Source organism: Mauremys mutica, chromosome 11 (assembly GCF_020497125.1).
Source record: "Mauremys mutica isolate MM-2020 ecotype Southern chromosome 11, ASM2049712v1, whole genome shotgun sequence".
Taxonomy (NCBI): Eukaryota; Metazoa; Chordata; order Testudines; family Geoemydidae; genus Mauremys; species Mauremys mutica.
The window spans coordinates 28,442,594-28,466,569 of record NC_059082.1 but is presented as its reverse complement, the minus strand read 5'-3'; the positions used below and the strand labels follow the sequence as shown (position 1 = coordinate 28,466,569).

The window sequence follows — 23,976 nt, the reverse complement described above, 5'->3', positions numbered from 1 at the left end:
GTTGACTCATATCCAGCTTCTCGTCCACTGTAACCCCTAGGTCCTTTTCTGCAGATATGACAATGGAAACTCGCCTTTCAAAGTTGCATATTGAAAAACTGAGAAGAGTCATTTTTTATTTCATCTAAATTATTTAGAGAGACTGTGTATTCATATATCTCATAAGACGTGGTGGTAGAAAGGATATAACCCATTTATGGACCACTCAAACTGTATGTTTCTGATTCAGCCATGTTGTTTAGACGCTGTTTCTAGTTGGCAGTGCCATAGCAGTAGCATGAATTTTTCTTAGTTGACAAAGAAGGGAAAATGCTTCCTTACCAAATTAAGTTTTCCATCATCAGAAATACAGTACGGATGTCTGTGATTGGATTTACAAGGCCCTTTGAGGCCCTTCTTGAATCATCATGGTCCTACCATGCCCCACCCTAAAAAAGGAGCAGTAAAGGTGAGTCCTCCAGGCCTGCCTAGAAAGATTGTGAGGAAGCAGCCAATCAGAGCACAACAGGCTTTGTTAAAAGGAGCTGCAGGGCCTAAGCAGAACAGTTGCTGGATGGACCAGAAGGATGAGGAAGACTGGAAATCTCCAGGTCATCAGGCTTGGGAGAGACCCTGCTCAAGCAGGGAAAAGATAGAACTTCAGCCCTGAGGTAAAGGTGAAGAGGAAATGGCTAGATGGGAAGAGGCCTAGGGAATAGCAGTAGCAATTATTAAAGGAAGCAGCACATGCCTACTGTTTGTAGGTGTTCCTGGGTTGGGACCCAGAGTAGTGAACAGGCCCCGAGAAGGGCACAAGTGTTGTTTAGAAGCCCAAGAAAGGGGCTGGAATTTAAAGGGCCCAAGGATGGGACTAAGACCCTAGAGAGAGCCAACCATTTGTTGAACTTTTTTACCTTGCCTCCTTCCCCCACACACTTCCTGAAGGGAACTGAATGTGAGAGGTGACCTGGATGGAGAGCTGGGTCTTCAGAGAGGAATCTCTGCTGGCACGCTTCCTAACAGGACAGGGATGGACTTATAGCTAGCCCAGAAGAGGCTGAGAATTGAGGCCAGAGACAGGGCTGCAACCAACAAGGGTAGAGCAGTTGTCCTTGGTGGACCTTTCTTACCCCAGAAGGGCAGGGCTGGATTAATTCAGGGGCTTTAGGGGCTGCAGCCCAGAGCTTTGGACTAAGAGGGGGTCCCGCAGGCCCATGGGCCAGATGCGGCCTGCTGCTTCTTTTCATCTGGCCCGCGGTAAGTCTCCATGGCATGGGCCGGACACCGGTCCCTGAGCCTCGGTGCCCCCCCGGGTTGGAGCTGTAAGTGCCAGCTCGCCAATGTGCCCCTGAGGTCCCCAGGCGAGGGGCATTCAGGGAATATCTGTGCACTGCCCCTGCCCCCCAGAACTGGCTCCGCAGCTCCCATTGGCTGGGTACTGTGGCCAATGGGACTGCGGGGGCAGCTCCTGCAGGCATGGGCAGCATGCACTGCGCAGAACAGCCTGGCCCCTCTACCTAGGGGCCGGACATGCTGGCCACCTCGGGGAGCAGAGCAGCACGGAGCCAGGGCAGGCAGGCATCCTGCGCTGCCAACCAGGAGCCACCTGAGGTAAGCGCTTCCCAGCCGGAGCCTACACCCCACACTCTCTCCTGCACCCCAACCCCCTACCCCAACCCAGAGCCCCCTCCTGCACCCTAACTCCCTCCCAGAGCGCGTACCCCGAACCTCCTGGTGCACCCCAACCCCCCTGGCCCCACCCCAGAGCACAACACCCAGCTGGAGCTGCACGCCCGCCCACACCTCTGCCCCAGCCCTGAGCCCACTCCCCCACTCCAAAACCACAGGGACTCCACAAAATCTAATAGCCCCAGGCCCACCGGAGAGTTAATCCGGCCCTGCAGAAGGGGTTCATCCATTTTAGATTTTGTGTGATTTAACTGGAAGGCTGAGCCACTGAAGACCTGCCTGTCACAACCTCTTAGTAGTTTCCCTACATGGGAAACAGAAATATGCTAATTAATGGCTTCAGACCTGTTTGAATATTCTGAACTGCCAGGGGACTAACCCTTGACAAATCATCTAGGCAGCTGCTAGCTAGGATATTTTCTCCTTCTTACTGCCAGTGTTCCAGTTATACCCACAATTTGGAAGAGGTGTGAGAGAGAGAAAGAGGCATGGAGATATACCTATCTCATAGACCTGGAAGGGACCCTGAAGGGTCATCGAGTCTAGCCCCCTGCCTTCACTAACAGGACCAAGTACTGATTTTGCTCTAGATCTCTAAGTGGCCCCCTCAAGGATTGAACTCAAAACCATGGGTTTAGCAGGCCAATGCTCAAACCACTGAGCTATCCCTCCCCTGGTTAAGCCTCTCAGAAATTTCAAATGTACCTCAATTCTGAGGACATGAAACATAGGCTGCTCCTAGGCTAGAATAGCTGCAGAACTACTATACTCCTGTGCAGGGTTGGGGAAAGAACATTCCTTCCCACCCCTATGCTGCCCAAAAGAAAAATGTCAGCATTCAGCTAGGCTGCATGGGCCTTGTTCTGGCTTCAGGCTGGAAGTTTACACCACTCTTTTTTTTCCCTTCAGATTTGTCTTGGACTCAGACTCACAACTTCACATTTAGAGAGAGAAGGTGGGTGAGGTAATATCTTTTATTGGACCAACTTGTATTGGTGAGAGAGACAGAAGTTGGTCCAATAAAATATATTACCTCACCCACCTTGTTTCTTGGGACCGACACAGCTAAAACTACACTGCATACCGCATTGCATTTGGAAGATTATAATCTCTACCATAAGGACTATTCAACCAGCTTTCCTGAAAATATTAGTTATTTGGGTTCCCTGAGGCTGCATATGCTGCCCAACAGGTCCTATCAGGCTGTTTGTGCACTCACAATTGCAGTAAAATGGTGCCAAGCATAACGTAGTTTACATTCAACTACTACAGTGGGGAAGTGCGGTGTAATAATAAAACTGGGCAACAAATCATTTGAGGGGAAAATGGTATAGAATCTGGCAGTGAAGAGCTATTGTAAATTTAATAAACAAACTTTGAGTTACAGCAGAGTCAAGCTGAGGCCTAAACATCTGGACCATTTCCTTTTAATTGGAGTAGACACAGTCTATGATATAATTTTCCCAGGCCTGGTTTAATTAAACTGGTAATTCTAGAATGCATGGGGTTTATTCAGGTTATTTTGTAACCCTTTCAAAAAGGTCAAAATACAAAAGGAGCGCTTAAAGACAATAAAGTCATTGCGGAGAAACTAAATGGATTCTTTGCTTCAGTCTTCACGGCTGAGGATGTTACGGAGATTCCCAAACCTGAGCTGGCTTTTGTGGGTGACAAATCTGAGGAACTGTCACAGATTGAAGTGTCACTAGAGGAGGTTTTGGAATTAATTGATAAACTCAACATTAACAAGTCACTGGACCAGATGGCATTCACCCAAGAGTTCTGAAAGAACTCAAATGTGAAGTTGCGGAACTATTAACTAAGGTTTGTAACCTGTCCTTCAAATCGGCTTCGGTACTCAATGACTGGAAGTTAGCTAATGTAACGCCAATATTTAAAAAGGGCTCTAGAGGTGATCCTGGCAATTACAGACTGGTAAGTCTAACGTCGGTACCGGGCAAATTAGTCGAAACAATAGTAAAGAATAAAATTGTCAGACACAGAGAAAAACATAAACTGTTGAGCAATAGTCAACATGGTTTCTGTAAAGGGAAATCGTGTCTTACTAATCTATTAGAGTTCTTTGAAGGGGTCAACAAACGTGGACAAGGGGGATCCAGTGGACATAGTGTACTTAGATTTCCAGAAAGCCTTTGACAAGGTCCCTCACCAAAAGCTCTTACGTAAATTAAGCTGTCATGGGATAAAAGGGAAAGTCCTTTCATGGATTGAGAACTGGTTAAAAGACAGGGAACAAAGGGTAGGAATTAATGGTAAATTCTCAGAATGGAGAGGGGTAACTAGTGGTGTTCCCCAAGGGTCAGTCCTAGGACCAATCCTATTCAATTTATTCATAAATGATCTGAAGAAAGGGGTAAACAGTGAGGTGGCAAAGTTTGCAGATGATACTAAACTACTCAAGATAGTTAAGACCAAAGCAGAGTGAGAAGAACTTCAAAAAGATCTCACAAAACTAAGTGATTGGGCAACAAAATGGCAAATGAAATTTAATGTGGATAAATGTAAAGTAATGCACATTGGAAAAAATAACCCCAACTATACATACAATATGATGGGGGCTAATTTAGCTACAACGAGTCAGGAAAAAGATCTTGGCGTCATCGTGGATAGTTCTCTGAAGATGTCCATGCAGTGTGCAGAGGTGGTCAAAAAAGCAAACAGGATGTTAGGAATTATTAAAAAGGGGATAGAGAATAAGACTGAGAATATATTATTGCCCTTATATAAATCCATGGTACTCCCACATCTCGAATACTGTGTACAGATGTGGTCTCCTCACCTCAAAAAAGATATTCTAGCACTAGAAAAGGCTCAGAAAAGGGCAACTAAAATGATTAGGGGTTTGGAGAGGGTCCCATATGAGGAAAGATTAAAGAGGCTAGGACTCTTCAGCTTGGAAAAGAGAAGACTAAGGTGGGATATGATAGAGGTATATAAAATCATGAGTGATGTTGAGAAAGTGGATAAGGAAAAGTTATTTACTTATTCCCATAATACAAGAACTGGGAGTCACCAAATGAAATTAATAGGCAGCAGATTTAAAACAAATAAAAGGAAGTTCTTCTTCACGCAGCACACAGTCAACTTGTGGAACTCCTTACCTGAGGTGGTTGTGAAGGCTAGGACTACAACAATGTTTAAAAGGGAACTGGATAAATTCATGGTGGCTAAGTCCATAAATGGCTATTAGCCAGGATGGGTAAAGAATGGTGTCCCTAGCCTCTGTTCGTCAGAGGATGGAGATGGATGGCAGGAGAGAAATCACTTGATCATTGCCTGTTAGATTCACTCCCTCTGGGGCACCTGGCATTGGCCACTGTCGGTAGACAGCTACTGGGCTAGATGGACCTTTGGTCTGACCCGGTACGGCCGTTCTTATGTTTTTATGTTATGTTCTAAGGGGAAAAGAACAAACAGTGTTTCAATAGAAGAATTAAAATATACCAAACAGGTGGCCTTTTAATTTCTTAGTGCAGTGTTTCCCAAACTTGGGACACCGCTTGTGTAGGGAAAGCCCCTGACGGGCCGAGCCAGTTTGTTTACCTGCCGCGTCCGCAGGTCCGACTGGTCACGGCTCCCACTGGCCGTGGTTCGCTGCTCCAGGCCAATGGGAGCTGCTGGAAGCAGTGGCCAGTATCTCCCTCGGCCCGCACCACTTCCAGCAGTTCCCATTGGCTTGGAACAGCGAACCACGGCCAGTGGGAGCCACAATCGGCCGAAGCTGTGGATGCGGCAGGTAAATAAACCGGCCCGGCCCGCCAGGGGCTTTCCCTGCAGAAGTGGCGTCCCAAGTTTGGGAAACATTGTCTTCGTGTGTCAAATATTATTGCTCAGATCCCCACCCTGATTTCCACTTTTAATGAATGTTTTTACCTTGGGGGACTGGATGATGTTAGCAGTAGTTAATGAACTAATGGTGCCTTTCACTTGGGGATGCTAGTTCAAAGCCAGTCCCGATTAATGGTGACCAAAGCTGCTGTCCTTTGAAGAATGGTTAGCAATCTGTGTGTAATGACCTATCTTAACCCACTTCTTCATGGGTAGGCATCCACAACATGAGAGTAGGAAAGGAATAGTTTCCCTAATAGTTTTCTCTCTATTCGCTGGAATCCTAGTTGGCATTAATTGAATCCCTTGTTGCCAGTAACAGCAGAGAAGCAAAGGATTGAGTGGGCAGGGAAATGAAAAATCTCAGCCCTTCAAGTGGATCCTACAGTTTAGGGATATTGGTAGGCCAGTGTGAAATAAGCTTGCTTGGCACCAAACCTGCTCTGGATACATTAACATCTTCATGGTCTAGAGCTGTCATCCTGGCATCTTTCATGGGCACCAAATTCACTTTTTTTAAACAACATACATAAATATGTTTCCTCAAAAAAAAATTATACTCTTTACAGTACAGTTCATCTCAGCACAGGTCTCCTGGGAACTGTACTTCTGCAGGTTGGGGTCAACTCCAGTGAAGTGCTCACATGAGTTGCTGAATGCCCTCAATTTCCATTGAGATGAGGAGGCTCTCAGCACCTTTGCATGATCAGTCCTTCACACAGAAATAGTCTGCTAAGTGTTTAGTTTAATGCCATATAACATTTAGCTTTTTAAAGAAAGCTAAATGTTACTGGATTTGCAAAACAAAAAAAATTCCTGACTTTAGCGGTCTCCTCCGCTCCCCAATTTATAGGCTTAATGAACTCAAGTGCTTTAAGAGCCCTTGCAAATTTTTTCCATCATTAATTTAATGCTGTGAAGTGAAAGCTATAAATCAGGATTTCTCAAACTATATATGGTAGTCACACAAATGGGACTTCATCTCACCTAATAAATTGAGAGTAACTCAGAGGATCTAATAACAAAAAAAGTAAATGAATTAAAACTACCTTTTAAAAATTCGTCAGAATGCGAACCAGCCCCTGGGAGCTCCTGTCCCATAGAGAAAGGAACTCTGTTATCTCGTATATGGTCACATTGTCTTTTCATCTTAAATTCAGAACCTGTCTATGTCATTACAGCTTCCTACCCTGTGTTGTGGCCCAAGAGAAATGCAGCAGGGCTTGTGTTGGATTTACAACTGGCTTGTTCTCAAAAGAGCAGTTAAATATGTAGCAAGAACAGCATGTGTGTCAAACTCTTCCATAAGAGGCCAAGAACTTTACCAAAATGATATGTGCTGCCCTTCTCCTTCTTCCCCATGCCCCTGCTCTGCCTGGAGAGTGGAAAATTGAGCACTTTAAAACAGAATAGGAAGTTCAAGTACTTTGCAGATCAAGTGTGATTTGTTTTTTGAAGCAGACCTCGGGGAATGTTGCAGTGGATGAAGCCCATAGGCCCCAATCTAGCTAAGCACACAACAGGGCCATAATACCCAGACATCCTAGTGGTGGTTGTAATATGCATTATTTAAAAGTAATGTATTCCTTATAGAAGGTGCTGAAGTCCTGTGTTTAGCCACAGACTAATAAGGAAGAAGCACTGAAAATTTACTTCATCTGGACCTCAAGCATATCTCAGCCACATTTTTGAGAATCTACTAGTAGGAATAACGGGGTCATCCAGAGGTATCAGTAATGCAAGTGCCAGTTGCAATATGGACAATTGGACTGAACTAAGATCATTAACTCAATACATGCAGGCCACTGAACAGCCATGAAATGGTGATGACTTTGTCACTTTCACCTAAGGGTAGGTTTGAACTGGTGACTTAAAAATGAAAGGCTTTTTAGCTTATTTCTAAATCCATGAGCCATCCATTTCCTACAGGAATTGTGTATTTCATCTGCTGTGTGAGCATTATGAGCAATTTACCCCTTTATAACACTATACCTTTAAAAGTGTGGTGGATAGACTCTCTTTCATTTAAACGACATCAACTTTGGTCCATATGTTTTTCATCCATATATAGCAGAATGAATACTTTCTTCTTCCCATTTCTTTGCCACTGAACTTGGGGATAAATGAATATACATTATGACCATGGAGACTTTTTGCTCTCTTGTTGAGAAGGCCAGATGACACCCTCTGAGTATTTCCCATGCTTTGAAATCAATTCTTATTTAAGGATTATTGTATGTTGATATCTGGAGAGCCTGATCCCTGACATTAAGGTGGTACAGTAGCTTTATTGAAAGTAGTTGCAGTAATAAAACACTTTATGTTGGTTGCATTTGCAAGAAAGGAAACACTGATATCTGGAGGATTGTTTTAAAGAAGGGTCCACAGACATTTTCTTTCTGCCAAAAAGAAGTTTTCTAGAGACAGGGGTTTATTCTGATAGACAGGAGTTTATATGACTGTTTTAGAAAGAATTTAGAACACGAGGCTAAGCTGAACACTTGTAATAAACAAGCAAAAATTTAGGGCATATAATACCGAACTTAATAGGACAGTCTGCTGCACTGCTCAGCTATTCTTCAGTACTTGAACTGCTGATGTTTGATCATGAAGGGAAAAACATACTCTGGAAATGTTTCTGTTGCTGGTATGGCACCAACAGTGTGCCAAGTGCCTTTGCAGACTGGAAGAACACATGGTCTTGCACTGAAGGATTTACAATCTAGAAAGACCACTTACAGATGAAGGCTAGGTGATGGGCTGGGATGCAATAAAAGCCTGGGGTCTAGGTTTTAAAAGTGGGGAGGGGTGGGTGGATGACCAGCTTTGTGCCCTCAAACACCTCAGGGAATCACGCAAAAGATAAGAGATGGGGAACTGAGTCCAGGGATGACTGCTAATGCCAAATCTATACTGTCACAGGGGTCGTGGCGGGCTACCCAGGATCAGTGTGAAGACACAAAGCTTCTTCCTGGAAGTCCTTGTGTCTCTAGTGATCCACTCTCTTTGGGAGCTACAGCCCCTGTTTATTTTGTTTGTGTTGACAACCCATTCACACCTACCACAATGGAAGAATTTGGAGAAAACTCCCTCAGGTCCCAATGGGTTTTGCCTCAGTGGAGGGTAGCTTGGCCCTGGGTAATTAAACTATAATGTTTAGAAAATGTCTTGTTAGTTGCACAATTTTTTGCATGGATTTTTTTAAACAAATATTTTTGTTCATGCATAGTGTTAAGAGTTCATAGAATTATAGAATATCAGGATTGGAAGGGACCTCAGGAGGTCATCTAGTCCAACCCCTTGCTCAAAGCAGGACCAATCCCCAACTAAATCATCCCAGCCAGAGTTTTGTCAAGCCTGACCTTAAAAACTTCTAAGGAAGAAGATTCCACCACCTCTCTAGGTAACCCATTCCAGTGCTTCACCACTCTCCTAGTGAAAAAGTTTTTCCTAATATCTAACTTAAACCTCCCCCACTGCAACTTGAGACCATTACTCCTTGTTCTGTCATCTGGTACCACTGAGAACAGTCTAGATCTATCCTCTTTGGAACCCCTTTTCAGGTAGTTGAAAAAAGCTATCAAATCCCCCCCTCATTCTTCTCTTCTGCAGACTAAACATCCCAGTTCCCTCAGCCTCTCGTCATAAGACATGTTCTCCAGCCTCTCAGTCATTTTTGTTGCCACCCTCTGGACTGTTTCCAATTTTTCCATATCCTCCTTGTAGTGTGGGGCCCAAAACTGGACACAGTACTCCAGATGAGGCCCCCACCAACGTCGAATGATCACATCCCTCCATCTGCTGGCAATGCCCCTACTTATAGAGCCCAAAATGCTGTTAGCCTTCTTGGCAACAAGGGCACACTTTTGACTCATATCCAGCTTCTCATCCAGTGTAACCCCTAGGTCCTTTTCTGCAGAACTGCCGCCTGGCCATTCGGTCCCTAGTCTGTAGGAGTACATGGGATTCTTCCGTCCCAAGTGCAGGACTCTGAACTTTTCCTTGTTGAACCTCATCAGATTTCTTTTGGCCCAATCCTCTAATTTGTCTAGGTCCCTCTGTATCCCATCCCTACACTCCAGCGTATTTACCACTCCTCACAATTTAGTGTCATCTGCAAACTTGCTGAGGGTGCAGTCCACACCATCCTCTAGATCATTAATGAAGATATTGAACAAAACTGGCCCCAGGACCGACCCTTGGGGCGCTCTGCTTGATACCAGGAATGGAGGGATGAGGATGGAGTTGAAGATATCAAATTTCTTTCTCTCTGAGACTGTATCCCTTTTATTATGCCTCTAGCACACCCACAGATGTTGTCTGCTGATATATTGTAACCCTTACATAGTCATGTACTCTCATTTGTATGTACAGATTGCCATCAGCCTTAATATAATCTGTTGTGCCTTCCCACGGACGTCCCTTATTAATACACTTTATAACCTTCTTACCAGTCCACCTCAAATGAACCTCTGTAATGGTGACAGCTCTTCCTGCTTTCATTTCCTAAATAACCAGTTTGCTCTGCAAATATGTTATTAGTGCAGCTTTTATTTATTAAAGTATTTGACTAGTTACCCACTTTCCAACAGAATCAAAAACATACACAAATATTGGTCACTAAAACCGACTCGAACAATTGGCAGTGTCCTAACTCTCAACGGGAACTCACCTGCTGTAATAATAAATAAACTGACTATGTGTTGTATTTTGATTGAGCAGAGAAGACTTCAATGTGACCTGAAGCTCATCAATAGCAGGGTTTCTCTGGCCATCATAGGGAATGAATTTCAAGCTCAGAGACAGCTACTAAGAATGATCTGTTACTGATCCTGAGCAATTGACTTCCAGGCACTTTCTTCTTTAGATGTGATTTAAGGTGGAATCTGCGCTTTCTCCCTTTTTTTTTCTTTTTCTTTATCATCATCCATCTCTGGGACTTTAGAATCACAGATGAGCCTCTGAAGGGTGCCTATAAGCTGTGGCCCAATTGTACTGGAGTATATTTTGATGGGCTCAGATTTGAGGATGTATTTCCTCAGTTTTGATTTAAGGTCTGGTTTAGGCTCCAATCCAGCAAAACACTTTATGCACATGAATTGAACATGGAACTACTCATGCGCTTAAAGTTAAGCATGTACATAAGTGTTTTGCTGTGTCATGGTCTTAGTGGTGTCAGGATCTTAGAGGAGAGTTTTGTTCAACCAAAATATCCAATTTTTAGTTTTTCATTCTTTGCTGACGTTTCTTCGTTAGGGCCCATTGTTGTTTTAGTTATTTAATTTTATATCTCCCAAGTTTCACTAACTGACAAAAGGGAAGACACAGTCTCTGCTCTGAAGGACTTCTAATCCAAAGAGAAATCATGTAGACAAAGGAATAGGAACAGGCAAGGAAAGCAACAATCACTACCAGGTGACAGAGCCATGAAGTTAGGCATTTATCATGTTAGTTGTATAATATGTGTGTGTTCCTCTCTTTCTGGGTCTCTCTCTCAGCTACAGTATTACATTCAAACTACTTGGAGTGAAGGCCAGGGGTTTATAAGGCTGGTGTTTGGAAAAGCTATTCTGTTGTTTTAAAAAATCTTCTGTAGAATTCTCCAAAATCTTGAGGTTAAAAATGATATTTTCCTATCCAATATTTGTTTGATATAGATAGAAAATTTATAGACTACTTGCCTACTTGGTTTTTATCCTCTCCAAATCAGGGGGGAGGTCTTAGCTTAATATTTAATTTCTTTTTTAAACCACATCTGTAGACTTGGTAGCAGGAACTTATGCCTTTTTCTTTCTTTAGTGAAGGGAAGTCAGAAGTGTGAACTGAACTGCCGAGCAATAGGCTACCGGTTCTATGTGAGACAAGCTGAAAAAGTAATAGACGGCACGCCATGTGATCAAAATGGAACTTCAGTCTGTGTGTCTGGGCAATGCAAGGTAAGTCCAGCATCTTAATATGTGAACTTTAGCAATTCATCTTGGGGAGTCCCTTACGTGTTATGTGAGTTCTAATAATAATTGATGCAATCTGATTTGTGAAAGTTTGGTGTCTTTTTAACTTTACATGTACTGTATATTTTTCATAGATAGGAAAAATACGTGCCCTTATCATACTTTAATTATATGTAAACCTGTAAAAATAGAGACTGAGAGAATTTTGAAAGGTTGTGTGGAAGTTTCTGACCAGAATTAAGATGGCTTTCAGTGAACTTCCTGCAAAAGAGGTGTTTATCCCTATGTCAAATTAAACTCCCCAGTAATTTTTAAGCTAAACAATGGAAGTAAAAATAAATAGTAAGAAAGCAACTTCGCTTTAGCTTTGGAATGTAGATATCTCTCTTCTTTCTCAGCTGAAACAGATGGTAAGACTTAGTGGTTCACTTTTATTCAATTAAATGTTAAAGTACATGTCATTTAACCAGCAACACTGTAATTTTTCCCATCAGCCCATATGCACAGTTAAGAGATGCAAATTATTCTCTTTATTGGTTATCTACTGTTCTGTTGGTAGAACATAAATTATTGTATGTTGGATATACAGTCATTTCTTTGGAGTCCAAATGAGGTACTGTGTTAACTTTACACAATCTGCTGTATGGATTCTCATCATAAACGGTAAATGTCCTGCAGCTTCTGTGAGATGATAGCACTCTTATGCAAAATGTGATGTTTATGTTTATTTAAAACCTCTGATGCAATAAGATAAGAAAAATATGTAAAAAGCTCTTATCTGTTGAATTTGCAAAAGACAGCTTGTTTTTCGAGTCTCTGGTATATGAGAAGGGGTTTAGAAAAGAAACCTAATAATTGCAAAGAAGTGGCATTCAATGTTTGACATTTCCAGTATCAGTAGGCAGAAGAAACACTGGAAAGTTTTAACAGGTGGGGTGAAATGTGACATATGAATCCAAATATGAAAAAGGACAAATTTAGTTGTTGCTTTGCCAGAAGAAATCTCATATAAATTAGAACCCTTTTCTATTCCTCCTACTTGTACACATCTGGACAATGCCATGCATATGTCTATATTTGTATTTTTAGCAGTACAGACAGTCTTAGATTTGAGTTTTCTTTGTAGATGATAGATATGTATGAAGTTGCTTATCAGTAAAGGTCCCTTGATCTAAAACTGATTCATAAGGAGCCAGAATTTTTTTAAAATTACAGTTCTGATCGGTGGCCAATAGCGGAATTGAGATATGGACTTTTTATTGAACCAGCAGTCCTGTTTTCCTGATGCTTTCTGCAAATACGGAATATAGGATGATGTGTCTATATTTGGAAGTCTAGGGTAAAAAGGAATGATGGCTTCTCAAGAGCCTAATGAGAAATATTGTTCAGAATTTTGCCATCATGAAGTTCATATGCAGTTTGTTAATTTCCAAACCTCTGGATGAGATGTCAAAAACCTAATACGTGTTCCAAATCGATAGTGTGAATATGAAATGGATACTACCTGGGATTCTTGTGCTTTGTTACTTACTATTATGCTGGTCACATCTGTATTTATTTTTAAAACTTATTTCAGTAATGTTCAATGAATTGGCATAGCATAGCATTCCCAAAAGAACTTAAATGAAACCAATTCTGCCCACTTCTATAGGTGCTAAAGGCCCTAAAAGCACTCTACACCTCTATATTCTGCATTGATTCTCTCCACATCAGAGTAGAGTGAGAAGGTAAGATAAGCTAAGGACATGAATAGTGTCTCCAAGTGGGCAGGAGAAGGGGCTCAATTGTTTGCAGGTACAATTTAGGTTATTTAGACATTAATGTACTTCATTCATAGGGACAATCAGGCACTTGGACATTGAAATTATCCATATCGTGTATGCACAAATGTATAGCTTCAGTAAAGGTTTCCTATTATGGGTTAATAAATCTAATGCATTCAACAGTGTAATTGTAATCTCTGCAATGTGTAACATTTCTACTTGGACAGAAAAAAATCTTCTTTCCTAGATTTAATGTGTGGTGTTAGTGTATCAAAAGGGCAGAATATGTTCTGCTTGCTAGATTACATCAAATAAGTTAAATGTTTTTACTTAATGTTGAATCCTTCCTTTGTGGTTTTAAATCAGAACTGTAACATTATAGGATCTTAAAAAAAAAAGACAGGGAAATCTGTCATGCAGATATTTAGAAGTTGACACAATAATTAGTTTATCATGTATGTGAATTAAGGTGACTTAAAAACACTTACACTTGATAAACTCTAACAGCTCCTATCATGTTAGTATGTACACAGGAATTATTAAATTGATACAGCAATTTGCATTTCCATAGTGCTTTCCATTTGTGGAACTCAATTTTTGATTAATACTCAATGTATGATGTTGTGTATATGCATCCTTAGCTCAGTTTGTGTGTGCATTTAGAGTATTTGGCTTAAGTTGGGCCTGCTTTTCTGCACTCTGCATGTGCATTTGGAGATATGGCTACAGCTTGTTTGGTTTGAAAAAAAATTAAATTTTAAAACCTATTTAATTATTGGACAAATGTGACTTCTCCCCTTTTGAAATTGTGAAAAATGCTGTTTTTGTATGGAAAAGTTTTCACACCAAGTTCTACATAAGAGAAGCACTAGAAAGAGGATAAGTATTTAGAAATTTAGTCACTCTTTTTAGTGTATTCAGAGGAGGGTGGGCTCCCCAGCAAGCAAGCCAGAAACTTTAACCAAGTTCTTTGAATATTAAACTGATCCTGAAAATGCAAGTTTCAGAAAAGAGAACCTATTTTAAACTATTCCTAGTTTAACTATACTCACTAATGAAATCCCTTTTTTTTTCTTGTGACTTTCTTCAGACTTCTGGGATTATTCTGTCTGCTCCTGGAGTTTTGTCCGTATTTTAATTTCTTGACCACCTGTTCTGACATGATTGTGATTCCCTTCAGAATTCCTTCTTCCTGCTTTGGTAAATGCATTTCTTAGCCTCATCTGCTCGGACCTTCTTTTGCAAACACTGTGAGGTCAGTAACTCAATACTGGCTGTTAGCCTTCTTTGACCAGCATGGTAACATGAGTTGTTTGCATAATTATTATGTGATGGAGTAGTTTATAGTTACCATTATTTTCAATGAAACTACTGTATACTGCACAGTACTTGCTACAAAATCTTGTGCAGTTTTGCTTAACTACAGGATGTTAACTCATGTCATAACTGATCACATGTATCAGTTAGCTTAATTTGGTGTGCAATTATCTCATTATTCTCCATTTCACTAGGTAAAAAGCTTAGATTGTATAACTTGCATTTCTTCTCTGCTTGATGTTTTCTACTTTGATACATCTTTCTTACTTTTCACTATTTTTGCACCATCTTATTCTACCCTTTTTTTGTTGTTGTTCTTGTTTTTTTATCCCAATGATTTTGTTGCTAGTTGCAGTAATGATAAGTGAACCTCAAAAAGTTAGGGTTCTCACCTGCTCTGTCCTAATCACTTGGGCCTGCAAAACTGAGCAAGATTTCTCACGAGAACAGGCTTTTGATGCAAACTTTCTGGCACTCCTTGTTAAGACAGAAATACTGCAAGCACAGTTTTTCATGTAGTATTTTTGCACTTCTTGTCTGTGGTTCTGGATGGGAAGATGAAGATGCATAAAATTAAAAAAGTTTTGGTTCAGGTTCTCATAGCACTCCTTAACCCTATTACAAGGCTGATGGATGGTAAGGTCCAAGCCATTGGTCAGCTGGGGGACCTGGATGGAAACAAAGTGGAGCTGGTGAAAGCCCCGGAGAATTGATTTGAATAAGCATGGATTTACCTGCACTGTACACTTTATCTGCCGGGTAGTCCCAGACATCTATATAATAAAGTTGTGGCCTGATTAAAACCCATAACAAGTCTCCTGTCCTCCTTGGGGTATACCCAGACAATGTCTTGGGTCAATGCATTAAAAATAACATTTGTAGGATCTTGCCCTTTCCTTATCGAGTAAGCAAACAAGTCAAGCTTGTCTAGTATTAGTGTAATATTCCTAGGCATAGCAGTAAAGGAATTGGTGGGAACAAACCCTTGCTATCACATTACCTGTCATGGGTACTCCAGATGTGACCCAACAAGCATTGGTGCCCGGAGGAGCTGGATATTTTCAGCACAAGATTAAAGCTTCTGTCTTCAAACAAAAGCTGGTTGCATTGCAGGAAACTGCTTCTGAATGGAGCTGAAAGGTACAAAGAAATCTTGCCAATAAAACTGCACAGCTGAATGGGATCCTTAGGGATCATGACTGTATTTGACTTCACATACCACCTTTGGGTCGGATGGTACATGTCAGGGTTTTGATAATGGGATGCAAATTGTCAAATTCAGAACTGCACTGAGCCAGCTGACTAGAAAAGCCTTCAGAGTGAGTAATTAGCTTCTTTATGGAACTGTGGCAAAAATCATTTTTCATTTGTAGTTCTGGCACACAGTGGGCCAGATTCTGCCTTTGGATAGGTGAACAGGGCTCCCATTCGGAATCAAGTGGAAACATGTGCAACCTAATATTCACTAATATTGGCATAATTCACCCCAATGTCTTGGTGCAACATAGTTACTAATTTAGGATTGGATTCGTCCACCTTATTAACCATGAAATAATGGACTAAGATAGTACTCAACATGAATAATGGAGGCAGAATCTGGCTCTTAGCCTCTTTGCAATTGGACTTTAGTGAACAAAAACCCTAACACAAGACGCAAGCAGGCTTGTGTTTCAGATGAACAGCAGTATGGAGGTAAGTTTCACTGCATTCTATCTTGAGATGAGCCATTTCAACTTGACTTCTAATAGTAAGATGGGAGAGTAACTAGAGCAGTTTGTTTCCTGATGTTGACAGGCAGGAGGAATGTATTAAATTACATTTTTTATTGGGTCAGTCACTTTAACCACAGGTTACTGAAAGGCAGTTATTAAAAAACTTGCCCTTAGTTGTAAGAAAGATCTTATGGGGGTGAAGAGGAAAGAACTTAAAAACAAATAAAACCCAGGAAGTTGGAAACTGATCTTTAATTTTGACAGCTTTCTCTTTTACTTTACTGTTTCCCATTAGAAATGTTCCTCCTTTAAAGTGAAACAAAAAGGTTCACAGGTTTTTAAAGTTTAACTAACAGTCTTGGAAAGATTTGAGGATAACTTCTGCTCCTACTTACACCATTGTAAATCTGGAGTAACTCCCCTGACCTCAGTGTGTTCCTCCAAAATGTTTATGCATTGTTATCAGCTGCTGACAAGCAAGAGATTACAGTGATTAAAACAAATATTTGCACATCCAAGTTTTCAGGGGATAAACAGTTCATACTGTACCTCATGGCCTTTCTCTTTGCTAGCAAGGGAAATCATCAACACACTTCCTCATGTTCTAGTTCTGTTTTCTCCAGCTATTCAAAACATATCTTTACAAGCAAAGTTCCAACTGGCAGCGTTCATGTTTCAATCCTGTGCCATGCATTAGGTATGGATACTTGATTCCTGGCTTCATTTAGAAGTGAAGATTTGCTTTAATTTTATAAAAAAAAATCCATACGATCTTATTTGGTAACCTTCCCTCTACGTCCTTAATTTTGTTCCCCCCATCAGCTCTATATTTTTTTGCTTGGCTGTGCAGAAGGATTTCTATTTACTTGGGAAGCGATTCCTACATGTGTATTATCAAGAATATAGGAGAGGGGTAGCTGTAATATAATTTGTTTATTATACAATCCTCTGTTTGCTTGCTTTATAGTTATCATTTTGCTTGCTAAACAAGAAGTAGAGGATAATTTCCTTCATTCTTAGATGGTTTTGCACATTGGCAGGAACCAAAGCCAATGGCTTCAGATAATCCAAGCGCTGGTAATTAACAAATAATACAGTGTCGATTCTTTGAAGTTTTACCCCTGCCATGTTCTGATCAACAGGCTGGCTGGTAGCTCCAAAGTGGGGTCAGGGAAAATCCAATCAGGGAAGATGAAACAATGAACCTTGGGGGGTTTAAAAACCTCGGCCCTAAAGCTGAAGAGACAGAAGAAGGCACTGATTGCTGGTCTTAAAGGTTTACCCTTCAGTGCCAGAAACAGGGGTGTCTGTGATAAGTTAAATCTACCTAAGCTTTAGGTAAGGCGTATGTGGCTTTCTTGTTGTTAAAATCTTTTTGTCTGAATGCTTTGTTTCTATGGATAAATAAATAATACTTTGTTTTGGTGAAGCTATTCTAAATTGTTGCATTTACCTACTGGTCACATCTCCCATAGGGATGTCTCTTGCAAATGCCAAACCAAACCCAGTTGAGCCATATCAGGACTCCTGGTTGGTGAACAGGGGTGTTGTAGCCAGTGGATTTGTGCCGTGAGTGGGAGAATTGCAGGATTTTACCCTAAGAGTAATAGTGGTGCAGGACCTATCACTTACAAGGTTGTATTCATTATAATGATAATTCAGTTATGTTTTTTGTGCACAAAGAGCAACCTTATAATTTCAGTGTGAATGACTTTAATTTTAAATTAAAGGGAAACTAAAATCAAAATCAAGGAAAAAAAAAAGTAAAGTATCCTTGAGACAGCATAGTATGTGTATCTACTCCTATCTTTGGCTGAACTAAACAAACAATAGTATCAGAGGGGTAGCCGTGTTAGTCTGGTTCTGTAGAAGCAGCAAAGAATCCTGTGGCACCTTATAGACTAACAGACGTTTTGCAGCATGAGCTTTCGTGGGTGAATACCCACTTCTTCAGATGCAAGTCATTTGCATCTGAAGAAGTGGGTATTCACCCACGAAAGCTCATGCTGCAAAACGTCTGTTAGTCTATAAGGTGCCACAGGATTCTTTGCTGCTTCTAAACAAACAATAGTAGCTGCATCCAATAGTCTCCTAGAAATGTAAAAAGGGATGGTACATAGCAGACAAAAGCATTAGTTACACTGCTATTTGCAGCACAATGAATATTAATATAATCTGTGTGAGAGGTGCTGGGGTAAAGGCAATACATTTATCCTCGCATGTTGCGGAACAATGAATCTTCCATGGGATTAAAGAGTGGTACTAATAGAAACTACAGAGAATCTCATTAAGTTTTCCTCAGCTAGAAATATGGCACATATCACTTCCATCATTGTGCAAGTAGCTGAAGGAGCTATTCATGAAATATTCATCCTTGTGCCCCTTGTGAGGGTAGCTAGTACTAGTGAGTAGTGACATTGGTAGTGGAGATTATATGAGGTTTTTGTTGGTGGTGGTTTTTTAACTTTTAAATTCTAGACCATCCCTTGACAATCAGTTCTAGGATCAGTAATGAGCAAGTCTATGTGAACATAATTAAACAACTTCACACGTTTATGGGAAATTGAGCAATGTGGGTTTTAGCTTTATTTGTAATACCCCATGGAAATTTTGGAGAAAAGAGTAAATTTGAATTCTGCATTTACTGGGCTGGGTGAAAGCCAACTCAACCTCCTTGTATACTTAAGATATTTGAATAAACTATATTTTTAGAGTCAAATTTTTTTATAGTTTTGCACTGAGAGTTTTGTTTAATGTATTTTATTTATTTAAATAAGGTATAAGGCTTTCATCACTCAAAAGGCATTTGGGTAATGTCTATAAAATACCAAAGTTTAGAAACCATAATGTTGACTCAGTGGTCCAGATATATACACCTCCAGCACCAGTTTGCTTTCATGCGTACAGAGGGGTTGATGGAAATAGGGAAAATAAAATGGGGAGGAATGAAATAATCCAAACGTATTACCTAATGCTGAAATTTCTGCAGTTTGCTTTCAGTGTTTATAGCATCTTTCTGTGGCCCATGACTATAACGCTACACGTGTGCTGCTCAGAAAAAGCTTTGAGTAAATTTTAAGAGGAGGAAGCATTTAACTACTGTTTGATAGCATTTTTGTTTGATGGTCCCAACACACATTCTCAAAAGGAAATTAAATACTGTTAACCAAGAGGTTGCTATTTTTTCATAAATCTGGCATTTGGAAAACTATGACGGGAATTGCAGATGCTCAGCACCGCTCAGAATCAGGCTGCATGGCATTAGCACTGGGTAAAGAGGGTTTGGGGTGTTTTTTGCCACTTCTGAATCTTTCAGACATTTCCTGCCTGGCTGTGTTGTACTGCCTGATGAAATGAGGGGGGTTGCACATAGAACTCCTATTACACTGGTAGAATTCACAAGCATAAATCACTTGTGCAGCCAATGGAGACTGGTCTAAATGGGCCAGATCCACAGCTGGTGCAAATCAGTGTGATTTCACTGATGTCAGTGAAGCAATGCTGTATTTACAGCAGTTTAGGATATGGCTCCTAATCTTTATATTAGCTCTCTTTTTTTTTTTCCGTGAAGATAAATACCACAAAGAATAGATGTCATTAAAGTAATAGTGGTCCTGGAAATACCTTTAGATTTTCTGTAAATACTCTTTAAATTGTGTAAAGTTAAAAACAAACAAAAAACCCTTCCTCTTCAGTTGATGACTTGTATCTGATATGTCACAGTTTACTAGGTGCCTTTTAATGCAGTAGGATGTGGTATTTTAGTAAAAGCAAACTTCGTAGATACATGCAGCATTCTCAATTTGCTGTCTGAAACTAAGCTGAACTGCTAGTGTGACCTGTCTTGGATAGATTCTTCAGAACTTGTCTATTTTTAATTGTTTCAAAGCCCCAATTTGGTATTTGAAGGGGATCTTTCATGGATAGTATATTATATTTCCCTAATCTTAGTATACAGTGTCACCTAGTGTTTATTACAGGTACTGTAGTTACCATATCCCACCTGCCCAGGGCTGGCTCCAGGGTTCTTGCTGCCCCAAGCAGCAAAAAAAAAAAAAAAAAAAGCCGCGGTCGCTCTACCGCCACCACTCCAGTCTTCGACGGCTGGTCCTTCCCTCTGACAGGGAGTGAGGGACCCGCCGCTGAAGAGCCGACGTGCCGCCCCTCTCCGTTGGCAGCCCCAAGCACCTGCTTGCTGGGCTGGTGCCTGGAGCCGGCCCTTCACCTGCCCCATTTACAGCTCAGTTCTGCTCCTCCTGAAGTCAGTTACAAAACTCCCATTGATTTCTCTGATTGCAGGATGAGGTTCATGGTAGAGTGACACTATACGGGTGAAATCCTGGCTCCATTGACATCAGTGACAGTGGGATTTCACCTTCTGTGTTGAAACAAAGTTGGTGTATGATATTGTAACTTACATATCAGATGAGCTGTCTCTCCTTTCGTGCCTTGCCTCTTGAGAATAATTTACCTCTTCTTGTGATGAGAAATTTTAAACAATGCAGTCTCAGTCATGTGCCATTTCCCATTGTATTTGAAATTATTGAGGGAGCCAAGTTTTACCTAATTTAATTGTCTCATACCTTAGGGAGTTCTTATGAAAGTAACCTGTGTGCAAGCGAATCTTTAAGGCAGGAAATATTGCCTGTCTGCTTGGTTTGGGGGTTTTGTTTTTTACATATTTGGAAAGCACCTTGTGCTTTTAAAAACTCTGTAAATATCAATAACAAGAGTCTACATGGATTGTAGAATGAACACAATGATACTTCACAGGAATGAAGTAAATTAAGGAACCAGTAGATTTGTGTCTTTTGTGCTAAAGAGCGGCTATTTTTCTGAAAGAAGTATTCCCCCTTCTTTCTCTCTGACTCTGCACACACATGCACAGAGTTCTGTTTGGGAAAATGTCTTTTTTAAAATTTTTAACGATTTTTGGAGTGGATGCTACTTGCATAGCTTGATTAACATGAAGCAGCATATTCAATTACACATATATTTACTTTATTAAGCAAGTCTTATCCATTATGATTTGCTTGGCAGTTTTCCCCTTAGCAACATATGAAATGATTCTCTTAATTTGTCTGTAGATGCCAATGATTTTTTTACAAGTAGGGATGGTCAAACTGGTTTGGATGAAATAAGAACTGACCTGGAGCCCTGCCCCCTGTTGTGGCTAAATAGGTTGGTTTAAACTTTAAAAATATTTTTTCATTACAAAAATATACCACACAACAGCTGTTAGTAGTATTGGGATCTGCTCACTCACAGACTACAATAAAATGTATCTCAAAATGATCAAGCTTATTGAGAATATGGTTATACACTGCAGTTATTCCTAATTTGCACATTATTTTGTGCTGCTATGGATTTTATGGAAAAATAAGTTAGAAAAATGGCTGAATACACTGTCTAAAGAGCCAGTTTACATGGTCTGCATCACCATCTTCTGGACACTTTGTTTCTTTAGTATAACAAGAATAAATCCCTATTTCAAATAACACAATCTGTTCTGATGACATTTGTGGTCTGTGTTTTGTGTTTGTTTGCTTCCTTTTTGCTCTTTGTAATAGTTGAAGCTAAATAGGGGAAAATGCATTCATAAACTTGAGTAAGAAAAAGGAATGGGTTGTAAAGGCAGCAAATTACAAATAGAGAGATGATGGTTCAATGTCAATGAAAAATCATATTTCTATAGAGTAACACATTTCTTGCCAATTCAGGATTAAAAGTGTGCTACAGCCCAGATCAGTGTTGATTTACTGAAATTCATTTAACATGGAGTTTTGTCTCCCAATATCTATTCTATTGAAAATCCATTCAATTAGGCAAAACATGAATTAGCTGCTCTTATTTAAAGGGCCCCATGTAATCAGATAATCATGGGGGAGGGGGAGTAATACTTACGCCACCAATTGTTTTAAATTCTGTTGTGGACTCTTCACATCTCATTCCAAGTAAGACAGAAATGATCATTTCAGAAAGTGATGTGCTGGGTACATGATCTTGTATGTACGGGGACAAACTTGATCTAAGGCTTTTCCACCTCTAATATTGTGTATTTTTTAGCAGACTCCATATTTTCTATGGGAGGGGTGTGTGAAGGAGTTATATTTATTCAGCTAGACTTTCTTGTTCTGAAATCACTGTTGCCATTTTATGGGTGTCACGGTTACAGGGCTAGCTGCACTTCTGTCCCATCCCTCTGAGTGCAGGTGTCAGGCCTCATACTTTTACTTCTCTGGGGTGTAATCCATATGGTTTCTCTAACTTAGACTGGGCTCTGGGCTACAGTACCCCGTGGATCAATCATGCTACCCCAGCAATGGTCTGGAATCTGAGACCAGTGGTGAATTAAGTGACAAGGCAGCCTTCTTAAACCAAAGTATTATTTAACCTTAACAGTAGAAATGTAGCATAACATGAGGTGGGGGGAAAGATTTTAGAACAGTGTCTATATACATGCCTGTGTTTTACCTAAAGCCCTACCATCCAGGCTGACCGAGGTGACCCGGCTGGCTTTGGCTCTTCAGACATGCCCAGCACTGTCTCTGTGTGTCACTCTCAGAACAGCATCAACTTCCTGACCTCTGGACAAAGTGTCTCTTTATAACTGCTTAAATTATTTTTGGTAGTGACCCAACCACTCCCAGTCTTTATTCAGGCCTAATTTGATGGTGTCAAGTTTGCAAATTAATTCCAGTTCTGCAGTTTCTCGTTGAAGTCTGTTTTTGAAGTTTTTTTGTTGAATAATGGCGACTTTTAAGTCTGTTACTGAGTTTGTTATTGTTATTATAGTTTTCCCTCTATTGATATTCACCCCTTCTTGTCAACTGTTGGGAATGGGCCACATCCACCCTAACTGAATTGGTCTCATTAGCACTGATCCCCCACTTGGTAAAGCAACTCCCATCTTTTCATGTGCTGTATATTTATACCTGCCTACTGTATTTTCCACTCCATGCATCTGATGAAGTGGGTTATAGCCCACAAAAGCTTATGCCCAATAAATGTGTTCGTCTCTAAGGTGCCACAAGGACTCCTTGTTGTTTTTATGGGGAGGTAGTTTATCTCAATCTACTGTCTGTTTCCTGATTGTTTTTTCCAACAGCCTAATGCTAAACTACACCATTGAATTCATACAGTTAACATCTCAGTAGCCACACCACATACAGTATTAACAAATTATTACAGAGCTGCCCCACATCCATCACAATTATCATGTGCTTCCTGGGCTGGACTCTGAATTTGAAATTATACCAGCCTCTTTCACAAGCATTTTAGTCGTTTAAAAATGACCCTGGAAAAAATAGGAAAGATTGTTAATACTTTTTTTCCGCCCACCCAAAAGCAGGAAGTACCAGAAATCTCCCAAGAACCAGTTTTATTATGTATTTATTGATATTGTGGGTTTTGTGTGTGCGCGCATAATTTGCAGCCTTTGAACAGGATACTGCCTGGTGAGTTTGGGGGAAGATCTCACCTTTTGGGTGGTCTTTTCATTAAACTTTGCTTCACTATTGTTGTTAGTTGTTGTTATGGCAAATGCCGAATAGCTGTGCATTGCTAATACATGTACACCAAAATACAGGTCTGGAAATAGTTTGTCAATATAATCTTTTATATTTGTCTTTTTTGCTATATCTTGCCCTCAGATGTCCTAAACCTCCATAAAAGTAAGTTTCAATGACTGAAATATCCCTGGATTAAGGACAAATC

The 23,976-nt window shown here is 40.5% G+C and overlaps 1 protein-coding gene across 6 annotated transcripts in view; it reads left to right on the top strand.

Annotated features, from left to right (window-relative positions):
• The window catches only part of THSD4 (thrombospondin type 1 domain containing 4), a 645,198-nt gene that overhangs the window by 237,704 nt on the left and 383,518 nt on the right, over positions 1–23,976 (top strand). For all 6 annotated transcript variants that reach the window (XM_044980124.1, XM_044980125.1, XM_044980123.1 and 3 more), the window contains one exon: positions 11,317–11,453. In XM_044980124.1, the coding sequence (XP_044836059.1) occupies positions 11,317–11,453 (137 nt within the window). The remainder of the gene's footprint in view (positions 1–11,316; positions 11,454–23,976) is intronic.